Source organism: Solanum lycopersicum, chromosome 2 (assembly GCF_036512215.1).
Source record: "Solanum lycopersicum chromosome 2, SLM_r2.1".
Classification (NCBI taxonomy): Eukaryota; Viridiplantae; Streptophyta; class Magnoliopsida; order Solanales; family Solanaceae; genus Solanum; species Solanum lycopersicum.
This window is the reverse complement of record NC_090801.1, coordinates 51,902,707-51,919,980: the sequence shown is the minus strand read 5'-3', so window position 1 is coordinate 51,919,980 and position 17,274 is coordinate 51,902,707. Positions and strand designations below refer to the sequence as shown.

Genomic DNA, 17,274 nt, shown 5'->3' with positions numbered 1-17,274 from the left:
TTTTCTTTGACTTTTCATATGGTAAATTATATATTACAGTAAAATTATTTAAAATTTAGATGATGAACTCAATATTTACGTAATATAGCAATGGGAAGATGGTGATCAAAGATCTTTTAAAATTTCCACTAATTTATTTGTTGTGGTCTCCACTTGCTTAGGAGTTTGTCCTTACATTTATGGAAAACATTCTTTTCATAAGATTACGAACTGATGTTTTATTCCACCACGACTTGTCTAATTATGCCAGTGGGACTCTTCACGCGAGTGTGTTTTGTATGAAAGGAAAATATTTTCAAATTTTTTATATTTGGTTAGTTTAAATATTTTAAAAAATATTTTTTAAATTAATTAATTTTTTAAAAAATAATTATTCTTTAAAACTTAAGAAAGATATTTTCTAAAACTCTCTTCCAACATTTCCTATCCCCCCACCTTACCAGTACCAAATGCATCCCCCTACCAGCCCTCCCCCCCACACCCACCCACCCAAACCCACCTACCCACCTGTCCTACCAACCCCCCATCCCAAAACTCACCCTACAAGCCCCCCCCCCCCCCAAAAAAAAGAAAATTAAATTTATTTTTAAAAAAATACTTTCAACTTTAAATTATTTTTTTTTCACCTCTACTCTCGACTCTCCATCCACTCCCTACCACCTCCATCCCAAAAAAATAATTTAAATTTATTTTTAAAAAATATTTTAAATTTTAAAACTTCATTTTTCACCCTTATCCTCGAACCCCCACTTCCACCAGGAAAAAGATTTTAAGTTTGATTTTTTAAAAAAAATTCAACTTCAAATATTATTTTCTACTCTAGTAAAAAAAAATAAAAGATATTTCTCAAAAACATTTTTCATTCAAAAACCAAACACTAAAATATTCTTTCAGAAATAGTTTCTACTCACCAAGCAAACATGAGAAAATAAGTCAAATATCTACTTATTATCCGAAAATATATTTTCTAAAAAAATCATTTTTCATGAAAAACATTTTCGTTCGTACCAAACACACCCTACATCTTGCTTCATTTTTATTAAATACTTACTAGAGTATATGTAATAATTGAAATTTTTTTTCTTTTTGGCCATTACAGCTATACAGACGTGTGTAATTGAAGCTTTCGAATGTTCTCCACATATGTATCAAAGGAAAATTTTAAGAGATAATACGGTTCAAAAAATTAATTTACATATCATAATAAGAATTGTCTTAAAATTTAATCATAACTTCAAAAAAATTGCAAATTATTGTGGCAATATCTCAAGAGCAGACTATAATATAATTTTCAGAATATTCTCCAATCAAATTTTACTAAGCTCGACAGAATTCTTCTTTGTATACTACTGTATAAAATTGCAGATTGTACCTTTAATTAATTTTGTATAATATTATATATTAAATGCATAATATTGTATATCAAACTTTTAAACATGTCTATTTGAAAAAATATGTAAGTTTTGTGTATTATTTTATACCAAATTATGTTTTTTGTACTAAGAATTATAATGTAGTTTTGGATTATATTTTTAAATTATAAGTTATATAATTATAATTGTATGAAATTTTCCCAATTTTCAAAAAGAATACACTCTGTCCTCTTTGACATGCAAATGAATCATATTATATTGAAATAATATCCAAGAATGACCTGCTTTGTGATTCAAATTTCATGTCTCATATGTATTACTGCACATTTATATATTTAATAATAGCTTAAATTATGAACTGAGTGATAAATTATCTTTTAATTATTTAAATCGAATAAGTAAAAAAGAAATCTATGTTTAATATAATAGACAAGTAGAAAGGATTAGAAGGAATACTGCCTATTTGATTTCTAATTCTAGAATTAGTTATAACAAAATTAGTAATTAATATTAAAATAACTTATATTTGTTAGAGGGTGGAATAATAATATTAAAATTAGTTGTCTCAAGATAAGATAACGAAAATACAAAAAATATTCCAATTCCTTCTTCTACTAATTAATTAATATGAAGATCGGGGAGTATCGTTGTAAATAAAAATAACTTTATTTTTAGAAAATTATGAGGTGCATGTTATTTCTAAATATGATAAATTAAATTACCAATGAAATATAATATTAAGATAACTAATTTCATGTTGATCAAACCAAAAGACCCTCTAGAATTTAAATTCTAAGATTTTCTGCTAAAACATTTTTCATGCAGTTTTAACTTGCTTAGAGTTCAAGCTGCAACATTTTGACATAGAGTTCAAATGGTATCAAATTAAAATTGCACGAAAAGTTCATAAATTCAAATTATGATAGCTCAAAATTCACAAATATATTTTTGCATTAAAAAGAAATTCTTTTGGAATTACGTTTTGGTTAAGATCAATCCAAAAAATAAAAAAGGCTACTGTACCCAATTTTTCGATTTCGTATTATTTTAGAGCACTATGTTTAAAGGCGGGGCGTACAAATGTGAAATTAGAGCGGGGCGTACAAATGTGAAATTAGGTCTGTGATACCATGTGAAATTAAGTCTTAGGCCTGACTCACATCCCAAAAGCTAGCTCAAAGGAAGGAGAATTGACCAAACCTTATAACGAGTCCACCCATTTCATTAATCAGCGATGTGGAACTTTTTTTCATTCTTCGATAACAACAAACATTCAATTTTGGGACCTCAAGTTGTATGCAAAGGTCAAATTTTTAAATACTTTTTACATATTCATTTTGGAATATTTCGATATATGAGATTAAAGTTGCAAATGTTTATGTTTTAAGTTTGCCACAATAAATATATGTTCTTTTTTTCTAAAATGTAGTCATGTCAAGGTCAAACATCGAGTATTTTGTCTGAAGTTCAACCTGATTTTTTCACACTTTTATTACACTTTTGAACTTGGCAAGATCAAACTTGAGACATATAATAATTACTCTTTAGACATTTTGCTATGAAGTTTAGGCATATATATATATATATATATATATATATATATATATATATATATATATATATATATATATATATATATATATATATATATATACGGTTCAAATATTTGAATATGAAGTACATGTACTATATATATGACTATAGTTCATACATTTTGGCAAAGAAAATACATAAATTACACTTCAAGCTTGTTCCGATAACTTGGTGAATTCTTCAATTTTACGGTAATTAATATCTCCTAGAATAGTAAAAAATAAAGATGATTATTTTATATATATATATATATATATATAAAGAAATCCAAATTAGAAAACGTGATTTTGAAGATAAGCATTATTATACTTTAATTGAATATAATTTTTTCATTAGAATTAGTATTAGACTCTTTAGTTATAATTTGAATTTCGCTCAATTTTCATATTAGAAATTCGTTTTGTAATCTATATATTTTTGTTGAATTGAAAATTCTGAAAACTAATAATTTTGAGTTGATATATTTATTTTAAGTTAACATTATTTGAAATTGTACCTGAAGTTATTTCCTAATCAAATTTGATTTGAAAATATGATTGTAATTACTTAAAAATGCTCATTTTTTTCAAAAAAAAAGAAAATACAAATTAAATTGACAATTTTTTTTTACATTTAAAATAAATTTAAATTTTTCAGCTTTTATATAGGGCAACTTTCACATATAGCAAACAAAAAATTCATATTTGTATGCTATAGCAAACTTTGCATAATTGCGATTCATAACAAACTTAAAACTGTATAATTTGCTATACATATACAATTGTATAATTCGCTGGCCTAAATTGTATAACTCGCTGGCCTATTTCGTTGCAATTGTATAATTTGTTTTGCATACAGTTGAATCGAATTAAAATGTATGTATATTGCATAATTATAAGTGTATAGCAAGAAGATATATGTTTTTCTCGCTTGACAAAATTGCATTTCACTGCAATTGTATAATTCGCAATTGTATAATTCGTTGGCCTTTTTCTCTGCAATATTTGAAGTAAAATGTTTGTAAATTGTATAATTAAGTGTATAACACGAAGATATACATTTTTGCATGTGTATATACAATTTCTCTCACTTTATACAAAACAGAAACAGAATTATACACTTCTGTGTATAAAGCGAGAGAGGCGAGCGAGAATGGAGAGTGGCGAGCGAGATTTTTGGGAGAGAGACGCTGGCAAATTTTAGCTAATGTTTGCTATGGAGCACAATTAATCAAACCCTAACTATTCCATTTAATTTAGGTTATTAGTTTGCTATTATATACAATTTTCCCTATATATAATAGGCTTCTATAATTCGTGGCTAATGGGTAAAATCGTTACTTAAAATTTTGTTTTAATTTAGAATAATTTTCAAACTCCAATAATGATATAAACTTTTCAATATTTTTAAAAATTAAATGCAACTAATCCTGATTGTACATTTTTTTTCATCGTACCTATGTTGGACTTTTGCATCTGTGTCATTTATATAATATAAAAATAGGAAAATTTAGTAAATCAGTCATAATTATTAATATAATTATTAAAAATATCTGTATTTTAAAATAATTGTTGAAAATGTTAATATATTAATATTTTAACAAATATAATGTATGCTAATATAATTGATTTGCTTTCCTCTTATTTCTCAAAGCAGTCTATATTTTTTTTGAGAAATTTTTGAAAATGTCAATATTTTAATATTTAAGAGGGCTCATTAGCAATACTTTCAAAGAAAAATTAGTAAAGTGATCACAATTCCTAATTTAATTAGTAAAAATATCTACACTTTAAAATACATAGTCAAAATGTCAAAATGTCAATATTTTAAAAATAATTTGTAATAACTATTATTTGTCTTTATTTTTATTCTTCAAAATAGTCCTACATTAAATATATTCACTATCCATTTAGACTTCTTCATTGTTTGAAATTGTACCGTCAATTTAATTTCAATTTATTTGAAATTGTACCTGAAATTGTACCGATTGGGCTTTAACGTCATTCACCATACAAAAATATAAACTTAAGTCGCTACCTCATCAGCGATTTTTCTTTGACATCGGCCAAATAAATTGCTACATCAGTAGCGATTTTATCGGTGTACATTGAAAAGTTTGACCTTACGTATTTTCTTTACACCAAATAAAATTCAACCCTGATTTCACGGAAAAATTAGATTATGATCTAAATTTCAAAGACATATTTTAATTAAATTAAGGCTTATTATCTCCTGAATTTATTAATTTTTTTGTAATTTTATACAACTTTTGTTTTACGTGGCATACTCCGTGACTTCATGTAATTGAGACGCGTCGGAGATATTTTGATGTCATATAAGTTAAAAAGGTGCACAAAATTACAAAAAAAAAATAAGTCATGACGGACATTGATTTAGTTAAGGTGTGTCTCTGGATTTCGATCATAGTCTAAGGAATTAGTTGTCTATTTTCCTAAATGCAGTGATATCGATTATTCCTTAACAACTTTATTAATCTTGTTATTAATCTACATATGTAAAACTAAAATCAATATTAACATCACTTTGATCTAAATTGTGGGCTTAAATGGAATTGAAATGATTAAAGAATTGGTAATTACAAAGAAGAATAGAAGTAGACACTAGTGAGACAAATAGATAATGTCGTATTTTTATAATCTAAATTTGAAGCTCATTATTTTTTGTGACCATGTCTTTCTTAGAGAACAAATTCTGAAAGTGATAATGTTTTAATAATGATAAATATCAAAATTATTGTAAAAGATAATTAATTTTAAATTTTTAGAAATAATATTTTATATAGAAAAGAAGTCAAAACATGCTGAAAGATAAAAGAGAACTGTAATTATTTTATATTCAAAAACATAAATTGAGTTGGATATTTAGAAAATAAAAAAAAAATAGTGTGTTTTAGTTGTACTGGATTTTTAAAAAAGGGGATAAATTGAGTAAATTTTCTCTTTTTGTTCTTTCATCCTTTTCTTTTCTCTTTTTTAACTATGAAAATAAAAAGCAAATTTTAAAAATAGTTACTAAATTTTTAAATGGGATAAACTGTGGATTGAAGTAATTACTTGGACTGAAATGAGCAACGAAACTAAAATATAGATAGTAACTTAATTCACTCGATTCTTATTAAGTTTTTAAATGTTTTATTTGTTTTCTCATAAATTTTTAGCAGATAATAAAACTATTATTTTTCTTTAGCATAGCTATATATAATTTTTTTCTAAAAAAAATTGACAAGATTATTTATGATTCAATTCGGACTATATCTCAACATAATTTTTAATAGCTTAAATGAGTTGAACTAATAAAAAGATAAGATCAGTAGCCCATAAAACTTGAATGGATTACTGGGTTTGTTGATTTTGATTTTATCAAATCTACATAACAGACTGTTTATATTAATTAAAGAAATTAAAATAGATAATAGAATCCAAAACAAGGAATCTTTTGTGGATATATGTAATCGAAATCATCATTGACCTTTCTCACCTTTTATCAATCTCCTTGAGTACATTTGGTTATAACGTGTACTCTGAAAAAATTAATTAGAATACTAAAATCAAATCTAATATAATATAGTATTTTAATTTTACTACGTTGTTATTCTTCGTTAATGGAGTAATGATTTATAGAAACAATAGTTGTCCGTAGTTAGAGGTGATATTCTTGAATGAAAATAAAGATGGACAACAACGACGTTTTCATTAATCAATAAAATTTGAATCAGATATAAATTGTGAAAGTATTACTCCTTGTAGTGTGCCAAGCTAAACAACAAAGATGAATTGAAGTAATTTTTAATTTCTTGGTTCAGTATCATTATTGTGTTGATTATTCAAAAACTAAGCTAACAACTTCATTAGATCATCCTAATATGGTATAAATTTCTTTTAAGATTTTAAGATACTCAGGCAAGCTTAACCATAGACACCCTCTAAGAAAGTTTCATCAAACTAAATATAAAGATGACATATTCAAGTATATCATAGGTTCTAATAGTGAACCCAAATTTCATAAACCTACTAAGAAATCTTCCAAGAAGATTATATGCTTAGATTAAAGCATAACTTGCTCAAGAGTTTTTAATCAGAAATCTTTTAAGCAGCTATAATCAGATTTAACAAAAAGTAACAAGGAAACAGAAGCAAAGCTCAACGCGAAAAAATTTCATAGTTTGAAGGATCAGCACTGTTTCTATGCACTGAAATTGAAGCGAACTACAAGAAATTGCTTTACAAGTTTGAGCATGATATCCTAAGACACAGATTTACCTCCTTTTGTTTCTTCAATACAAAGAAAAAACAGAGAAATAGAAGGAAAAAATTGGTATCTTACAACTGTGTTAGTGATGCCTACAATGGACCAAGATTTGTTACTTCGTTTCCTCCTAGTTGAGCCAAGAGGTCATTTTGCTACCAAGTAGAGTGAGTTACTATTAACAGCTCCTCCTTCAAGTGATTGTACAGAAGATATGACAACACTATGGACTTCATATCTGCATCTTTTTCAAGTGTACAGCAATTGGCATGCCCAAGAACCCGAAAAATACACTAACGAACCATTGAGCAAATGAGAGGGGAGTAGTGTTAGCAAATGTCCCCAGGTATTCGATGATTATGATTTGGAAGAAGAGAGTTACACCGATAACTGTCACAAATACATAGTTATCCAGTATGCCTTCCCAAACCTCAATTTTTTCCATCTCTCGGGAGTTCACTTCATTGAAAAGCTGCATTTAGAGCCACAAATGTGTCAGGTAAACCATGCATGTGGTACTCGAAATCAAGACTTCACTAAACTTTTAAAATGTTTGTAATTTACCTGGCAGAAGACGAACGAGTTGAAAATAATTGTGTTGAGGATAAGGTTAGCATCCGGGCCATCAAGACGAAATATTGTTTTCCCATATACTTGTAGGAACCATATAACTAAGAACTGATATAAAGATTGGCCCAAGATATTTCTCCACATCACGTTGCTGATAAAGTTTCCTTTCCTCCCTACTGGTGCTCTTTTCATTAGTTCGTCATTAGGGGGCTCTGTTGCTAAAGCAAGTGCTCCTAAGGTATCCATGATCATGTTGACCCACAGAAGTTGAACAGCGGTAAGAGGAGCGCTCCCTGAAGCATAGTTCCAAAAAAAAAAAAACATAGGAGTGAGCAAAAGAAATGCATTTTGATTGGCTATTCAGCAAATATGACTAAACAGAAAAACATTTGAAAGAATGGTAGAACAAGAGGAAAAGGGCTCCTGACCTGTCACACAAGCTGAAGCGAAGTTAACTACCAATGCAACAATATTAACAGTCAGCTGAAACTGAACAAATTTCTGAATATTTATGTAGACAGAGCGTCCCCATTTAGCTACAGTAACAATTGTAGAGAAGTTATCATCCAGTATGATAACATCAGCACTCTCTTTGGCAACCTGAAACGAAAAGTCAGGGGAAGGTCAATGATATTACATCTCAAACTAATTTGTATTATCTGGAAAATTTTGCAATATAGAATCAGTGGGCTTAGAAACTGAACAGCTAAGAGGGACATAATTCATTTCCTTTTTGTTGCCCCCCCCCCCCCAAGACAGACGCATATCCCCATCTTATTTTTCATAAAATTCATTTGTCATTTAATAGTCCTTTAATTTACTCACTAGGAAAAAAAATATTCTGGGGCAGTTGTTGCGAGCATTAGAAGCATTGCCTATTGGAAAAAAATGATCCAGACAATAAAATGCAAAAGCAAGTAGTGAATTAATTCTCCTGCTTCCTATTTACAGTCCTACTGTACTTGTAGTTCTAAAATTGATTGTGCATTTAACCATCTCAACTCTCATGCAATGACAATTTGGTACTTAATAAAGAATCCAGACAATGGATTGTGGTTAAAATGAACTAAAAGGAATGAAATTATTGTATTCACCTCAGTTCCAGCAATGCCCATTGCAAGTCCAATATCTGCTTCATGAAGTGCAGGAGCATCGTTGGTCCCATCACCAGTGACTGCAACAACTTCATTGAATGTTGTCCGCAATTGCTTTACCAATGTGTGTTTGTCTAGTGGAGAAGACCTAGCCATCACCTGAAGAAGTAGAAAGAGTGTCTTCTTAAATGAGAAATCACAACTAGGGTGGAACTTTTCCAGAAGAATTCTCCTGCAATAATGACTTCATTCTCCAACAAACGAAATATGACTACAGTACCTGAATTTTGGGAATCACTTTAAGCATTTCCTCTTGACTCATTTCCCGGAAAACTGGTCCTTCAATAGCGATGCCATCATCTGTCAGTATACCACATTCCCTAGCTATGGCTTTTGCAGTATTAATGTTATCTCCAGTGACCATCCGAACAGTCACCCCTGCTGAACGACAAAGTGCAACAGACTCCTTGACTCCAGGACGAACGGGATCCTTTATACCTACAATACCTATGCAAGTGAACCCAGACAGTGGAATAGCATCATTAGGAGAGAATCCATTTTCCAGATCAATATAGGCAAGACACAAGGTACGAAGAGCTTCAGTAGCAAACTGCTCAATGGTGGCATTAAGATTATTTCTTAATGTTTCATCCAAGGAAACAACGTCACCATCTGAGTTGACTACTTTGTCACAGGCAGCCAAAATAATTTCTGAAGCGCCTTTGGTATGAGCCCTTAAACCTCCTTCAGGAAGCTCAAGTACCACACTCATCCGCTTCTTAGTAGAGTTGAACGGTTCGATTTTTATGAGCTTTCCTGCTTGTCGTTCTGCTAGAAAATCTCCACCAAGTGCTAAACCGAACTCCAATATAGCAGTCTCAGTTGGGGTTCCCAACATCTCACGCTTCTTGCCCTTGGTAGCTACAACTTCTCCACTCGTGTTGTTAAAAATCGACTGCAGCAAAGTTTTGACCACAGATTTTTCAAGTTCAGAACATAGTGCAGATGCATCACCTGGTTTGCTCACATCATTGACATTCATACAGAAGCATGTTTTCACTACAGTCATGCGGTTGGTTGTTAGAGTCCCAGTTTTATCACTACAGATGGTTGTAGCTGATCCCATTGTCTCGCAAGCTGCTAGATGGCGGACAAGTGCCTTATCATTCATCATCTTTTTCATGGCAAAAGCAAGGCTTAAGGTCACAGCCAAGGGAAGTCCCTCAGGAACTGCAACAACCACAATGGTAACTGCAATGGCAAAGTATTCCAAGACTTCCCTAGCTTCTTCCCCAGACCAGCTCCAGTGGGACCCCTCTAGCAGTTTTCGGCCGAACATTTTTTGCAAGAGTACAGCAAAAGTCACTACAGCAAAGAAAAGGCCTATCTTTCCAATGATTGTTGCCACTCCATTCAGTTTAACCTGTAATGGAGTTTCATCATCTCCGCCTTCACTGAGTGTTGCTATCAGTTTTCCCCACTGAGTCCTCATCCCAACTGTTGTAACCAACATCTTGCAAGAACCATCTTGGACCTTAGTTCCAGAAAGAAGAAATGGATTTTGAGCATTGACCATTACTGGCTCACTTTCTCCCGTCAAGCTGGATTCATCAATTAAAACAGAAAATCCTGAAAGAAAGAGTCCATCTGCAGGGACTTGATCTCCTATTGCAAGATGAACTATGTCACCAGGAACTAGATCATAAATGGACATCTTTTGTCTGTATCCATTCCTAGTAACCTGGATAGATATCTTTTTCTTCTCTTTGTCAAGGTCTCTGAACTGCAAGGATTGGCGATAATCACTTGTTGCTGTAACAAAGACCACCAGCAAAATACTAGCTACAATACCAAGACCATCATGGGCCCCCACAGGCCATCCCTCCATTACAATGCCAACAATCAGAGAAACAAAAGCACATGCACCAAGGATCATAAGAGTCATGTCTTGAAGAGCTTCCCAGACAAACAACCAAAAGCTCCGAGCTTCACTTTCTTGGAATTTGTTAATTCCAAAAAGTTCCTGTCTGCGAGTTAGGGCAGTTTCATTATCAGTAGAAATCCCATCGGTACTTGACGTGGACAGCTTATTTGCAATCCCATCCACTCCTCCATGAAATTTGACTTTTTTCAGATCATGGCTTTCAACAACAGATGCTAGCTCGTCAGCGTCAATTTGAAAACCGGCGCCTTCAACTTCCTTTGGTACACTGTAATCACTTGGTTGCATGCCTGCCATTTTGAAGAATTGATCTAAGAACATCTTAAGAGGTAACTAAACAGAAAGAAAGAAAAAAATTATATATTCACCTTGTATAAACTGAAATGCAGCCTTTGAAACCAGAACTGCTACCCTTAGTTTCTCCTGTAACATAAAAAAAAAAGGCTTAGAGGTTTTACCATATGAAATTGGTGAAGCAAATCTAAATGCATCCCAACTCAATCCTATCACCATGTTGTTGTAAATTCAAATGCATCCCTAAATCAACAGTATCAGTCACATAAAATCAGGCAAGAGAATAAGTCTTCCTTAAAATGACATTAGCAAGTGGAACTGCTTCAAGAAGAAGTGACAAACAAGAATATGATCCCATCAAACAATAACAGCTTTATACATTGTTAATAGTAGAATTTCCTCCTGAAAAGGTCCTTGCTTTAGGAGGAATGATAACAATATGTTGAATGTAAAAGGCGAGGCAAGTCCAACAGCACGAATAAAGCTGATTGGAACAGGATAGAAGTGAAGACTACAGATAAATATTGACACTGGGAAAAAAAAAGTCAGCAGGACTACTGAAAGCTTTGGTTATTTATTTTTTTGACAAGGAACCATGCAATCTACTCTTTGGGTGTCATAGGTTAAAGCCCGCTCCATCCGCAAATTATAAACCGCACTAGACAAGCCCGTGCGATGAGCTTGACCAAAAAAGCATGTCGAAAGCTCTGTATATTCATTATTTTTACGTGTATCTTCAAACACATCAGTCACTAATTTAGAACTTAAGTGAAAGAAACTAGTACTACTTGAGATAGGTTACATGAATCATACATATCAATATGAGTAATTCATGTAGTAATTTTGACTTTTTTTATTATCATTCTTACACAGCCCTTTTCTTCTTCAAGTATTCAACCAATTATGCTCACACATTAGGCTAGTTTATCCTCAAGTCATGGTGGAACTCACAAGAGATCAGGGTTCAAATTTCAGCAGACATAAAGAAAAGCTAGTTCCTCTGACTTAACACAGATACTAAAAATAGTTGTTTCAATTTACTTGTCCAATTTACAAAATCAAATTTTACTATATTTTTCTGTTTCTATCCTCGATATTAAACAACTACATACAAAAACAAAATTTAGAGTTTCAAAACATCAGCAATAAAATTAGTTTGATACAATACACATCTAATGTTAAGAGGGAGTGTACAAGGTCAAGGTTAGTGAAGAAGGGGAACTGAAAAACAGAAAGAGTAAAATGAGAGAGAAGGGTCTGTACATGATTAGTACGTCGCATTGCAGCAGCCTCATAACGCTTGGATAGATTAGCAGTGAAACGAAACCGACGTTTAGGGTTCTTGACAACACCACAAAGGCTCCTCCATCGCTTCAGCACTTCCTCCGAAGAGTGCTTCGGCTTCACATCTCCAAAATTTTCATTCAAATAGCTTTCCATACTTGTTCTTAATTTCTCTGTTTTACAAAACAATGAAATACATACATATATATATATATATATACAGAATGAACTTTAGAGGGTTCAAACAAAGTACAAAAACCTGTGTGTCCTACACGGTGAAAAAAAAAAAGTTAAAAGGGATTAGGAAGGTTCCCACACATTGTGTAGAAACTGAAACGAAATGGAGGAGTTTGGTGCAAGAACAAACCTACAAATTTAGGGGAAATTGAACAAACAAAAATGGATGAAGGATTCAGAGAGGGAAGAAGAAAGGATCCGAATTTTGGGGAAGAGAAAGTGTTAAAAGGTTTGATGGCCAATGGACATGAAGAAATAAGCTGTGTTAATCACTACATTTTCAATTTTTATTCCTTGTTTTATGGTATTGGTGATCAAAAAGGAAGGGGTCAATGGAATTGTGGGGTCAATGCTCTAAAAGCAATTATTGATGTGATATTTCTATTAATTTATTTTGTATTTATAACATGTTTTTGTTTCATAGACTAAAATTATAAATATGTAGGTTGACAGAGATATTTGAACATCAATTAGGTTATTTGGACAGAAAAAATATTTAATTATGTATGTTAAAATTATGATTTTTAAGTTCAGCAAAACTAAAAACTTATAAATATTTGTTAATAGGAGATAGAGATATTTGAGCATTACATGTAATATAAAATCGTAGTTTCCAATTAATGTTTGGACATTCATATTAATAGTACGGCATATCCAAACGGACCACAGATAATGAATTATTATTATTTTATTTCATATTAATATAATTTTAAGGTATTTTACGCTCTTTAAGAAAAGTAGATTAAGACATAAATTGAATTTCACTTTTCTAATTTTTATCCTTGTTAATTGTTGTGAATTTTTTTTAAAATAATTAAATATTAATTAATAATTAATTCACATACTAACTAATGAAGGATAAAATTTAAAAAACACTGTAAAAGTAGTCTTAAAAATTGAACAATTAAGTTAATTTAATAAATAAAAATTGTCTCAGAAATTAAATTAATATGAAAGGGTGAGAATATAAATTTTGAACAAGAAATTTTTATTTATTTATAACATAATATATAAAGGGAAACCTACATAAATATACTACAAAAAAATATTTATCATTTACAGCATTTTTTTTCACTTGATCACTTTTAATTCATTTACAATACAAGTTTGAATCGTATTACAAAGAACAATTTATTATTCACATACAATATAAGTTTTAATGGTGGATAATATGTTCATCACACATTTTAATACACTTATAATATAATGTGTCAAATTTTTATCAAATAAACATAATATATTTCAACAAAACAATTATAATTCATATATATTGCATACATAATTCACTTTTGATACATATATGACATATTTAACATAGTATTGTTATAAATTGTAATACATAAAATATATCACTAAAATCAGTAATTATTTATTAAAAATGCAATAATACATGTAATTTTTTCATATAAAAATGTACTATTTAACTTGATTTTAGCTGATATTTATATGCTTCAACTTTTGATTTGCATAATAAGTATTAAATTTATATAAAGTTAAATAAATAAGTATGTATATCTTACGATAAATATATATATATATATAAGATACTACGTAGGACACATAAATTTATTTATTAAATTAAATATATATTTATATATATCTCAAATTAATTATTGTGCTATGTTGCTTTTAAGCTGAAGTGGAGGGTAGTAATCAATATGTTACGCGTTCTGTCAGACACGGCATTTACGCGGAAGTAGAGAACCTTCTTTTTCTTTCTTTCACTTAAATACGACTACTACTTTTCTGGTCTTCTTTTTTTTTTTTGGTATACGTTACGTTGTGTGTGTGGTCCAACACCTAACTTTTTTGTAATTTCGTCGTGGATTCCATTTCTTTCAAAGTTAATAGTTAAAAAATGCAACATTATTCGCGCTATCTCATTCGAAACAAAACGTGTGTCTAACTGCTCCATGCCAAAAGTTTATAAGCCAAATCACAAGAGATTTGTTGTTTTGACACTTCTAAATTTAAGATCTGATGAGCACTTTCTTATTTTAATTTCTAATTAAAAACCTTAATGACAATGCTCTCGTAGTAGTTAGTATAAAATATCATGGTAAGCATGTTGGTTATCAGAAATGGTCTTTTTATTCCCATCCACCCCCTACGCATGCATTTATTTGTTAAATTATATATAAAATTAAACAACAAATTATGTCATAAAAAACATAACTTATTTCCTATAAACTTATGCTGCAAGAACTGAAATATATTGCTTTAATTTAACTCCTAAACTTTAGGTACAACTTGCACCAAAACAAATTAGATCGAACAAATAGGTCTCTGATCCACCAAATTTTCACTAAATAAGCAGGATCAGGCAAATTCCATGTCCAGACAAAATTCCAACTTCAAATTAATCTAATTTAAAATCATTATTTGAAATTCTACAAAAATAAACCTATAGTGGTTGATACATTCAATAATAGAAAACACAGTTTTTCCTTGTAATTATTTGGATAATTTAGAATTTTAACATAATTATTCTTCAAAGAACTTTTAAAAGGAGCTTTAGATAACAAGACTACATGTATCAAAATCAAAAATTCAGTCAAACACAAATAATTTCATATTTCATCTTTAAATAATTCCTTTTCCAGCACAATGATGTACCATTATACGTAACAGTTGTGCATCTCTCAATCCATGTGATAATTTATAATACTTACCTTCGAGACCTAGGATGGAATCCCCTTTGGTGAGACAATTTTACACCAAAGTAAGAATTAAAGCACAACTTTAAATTAGTTATATTCCCAAAAGTATGTATGTACACATCAGAGAAGGGGGAAAAAGCTTTCAGTAGGACATGGACAATTAAACAGTTGATGGAAGCACACAAGTGGGAGAGAGTTGAGAGTGCACAAAAACCTCACCCTATATCTTGAAGGTAGGATGACGGTTTTTAGTAGGTAAATAAGCAGAGGGCCCATCCATATCTTGCTTTAATCGTATAGAGTATATATCCATGGCATTTCCCATTAGCAGGTAATGCTGATCTGAGCAGGAGGTGGAAGACATAAAAGGGGAATTTGAGCAATTTACAGCTTCATATATGATTCCACAAAGAACCCACAGCAACTATCCTTTTAGTACAGAGGAATAAATACCAATCCAGTGCAATAGCTCTCAAACTACAAAAGAAAGGTAGACTGCACTAGGCAACCCCGTGTAACAAGCTCGACAACAAGGGCAGGCAAGGGGGTTTGAACTAAACCCTCCATTATGGAAGACCCAAGCCAAACCATTTGAGCCACCCCCAAGGGTTCAACAAAACAAACATTTCATTCAACAGCTTAAACACAAAAATATATGCCCATAATAGTTGTCAAAGAATAAAGACAGATAGCTGAGACGAAGTTGACAAGAGGGACAATAAACACTTGCCTATTGATCAAAATAGGCCAATATAGCTAGAAAATGACTACAAATGGACAAGAGAATAAAATATCAAAATTGCCTTCCAACAATACTTTTGAAGATGAGTTCTGTAAACTTTTCAAGTTGCTACATAGCTGACTGAACTGACCACTGAGACTTTTCATGACCAGAGGGCTAAAGAAACACTGACCATACAAAACTGAAAATTGAAAACACATAGTGGTAGAGCACTCAAAAAGCAGCATATCTAAATAACCTAATCTCAGTAATTTCCAGGTAAGATCATCTACTTGCACCTGTATCAGCAAGGTATAACACATTTGAAATCACCAACCTTTTAGCATCTCAAGAAAGTCATACAAGTCTAACTAGTAAAAATCCCAGTTAGCAGTAAAACACACTACCACTTGGCTAAGAGACGACCTCTACAAAAATGCATAAAACTGGAAAGTATCAAGATAATGAATAAATTTTAGAAGTATGCCATACTAATTGGAAACTATTTCCAAGTAGCATACAGAATGATTAACTTAACGTAAACTAACTTCAACTAAAAAGATATAGTAGCTACTCAAACAACCTAGCTCTACTTCCACTCCCACCACTCCGAAAAATCATTCATCACCAATATGCCTACTATTCAAACAGAGCATGGTTGAGAGCTCAAATGAAAAACAAAACACTAGGTTGATAGAACAGAAAATAAGAAGCCTCATAAAAATATAAAGCACAATTCCAACCAGCAATTCTACACATTGAGAAGTGTACATTAGAGGTGTTTATTATGTTTGCCCCAATTCGAACATAGGTTCACTAAAGCTTCTCTACAATGTAGAGAAAAGGTCAATGTGTACTCTAACCTCACCAACAATGGCGAATCTAGTCCATTAAGGGGCATGGAAAAAAATAAAGCCTCAGATTTGATCTTGGAACCTCAAGTTGAGCTTCAGCCCCACAACCACTAAGCCAACATTTAGGAGGTTCAAAATCATTTATAGACATAAAAATTCTATAAAATACTTTACACATACAATATAATTCCTTGACTACCTCTAGTCTGCCCCTGCTCCCAAACTCCACTCTGTGGAATTACACCAGGCATGTAGTTATTGTTCACCAAAAGCTTAGAAATATTGATGGTTTTCAAAGCTCACATGGATGATAATCATATAGTATATCCTATCGTCCATGGTTCAGAAAGCAACTTCTAATGGATATCAAATGATTCAAGTTCACCCTATGTGGATACTCTAAAATA

At 31.1% G+C, this 17,274-nt stretch overlaps 1 protein-coding gene across 1 annotated transcript; it reads right to left on the bottom strand.

The window, feature by feature from the left end:
* Positions 1–7,105: 7,105 nt before the first annotated feature.
* On the bottom strand, positions 7,106–16,625 carry LOC101246688 (calcium-transporting ATPase 2, plasma membrane-type-like). The gene is made up of 7 exons (XM_004233409.5): positions 12,375–16,625; positions 11,186–11,240; positions 9,156–11,107; positions 8,876–9,034; positions 8,210–8,381; positions 7,776–8,074; positions 7,106–7,683 (listed from the first exon to the last, which is right to left on the bottom strand). Exons 1-7 carry the CDS (start codon positions 12,549–12,551, stop codon positions 7,444–7,446), a joined length of 3,054 nt encoding a protein of 1,017 aa, XP_004233457.1. The 5' UTR covers positions 12,552–16,625; the 3' UTR covers positions 7,106–7,443.
* Between the last annotated feature and the right edge of the window lie 649 nt (positions 16,626–17,274).

What these genes read in the sequence shown, in the direction of transcription:
- LOC101246688 (XM_004233409.5), bottom strand. Translation starts at nt 12,551, where the DNA reads ATGGAAAGCTATTTGAATGAAAATTTTGGAGATGTGAAGCCGAAGCAC. An exon ending in TGGGCATTGCTGGAACTGAG is followed by an intron (nt 8,382 to 8,875) that starts GTGAATACAATA and finishes TTTTCGTTTCAG; the next exon opens with GTTGCCAAAGAGAGTGCTGA. An exon ending in ACTCGTTCGTCTTCTGCCAG is followed by an intron (nt 7,684 to 7,775) that starts GTAAATTACAAA and finishes CTCTAAATGCAG; the next exon opens with CTTTTCAATGAAGTGAACTC.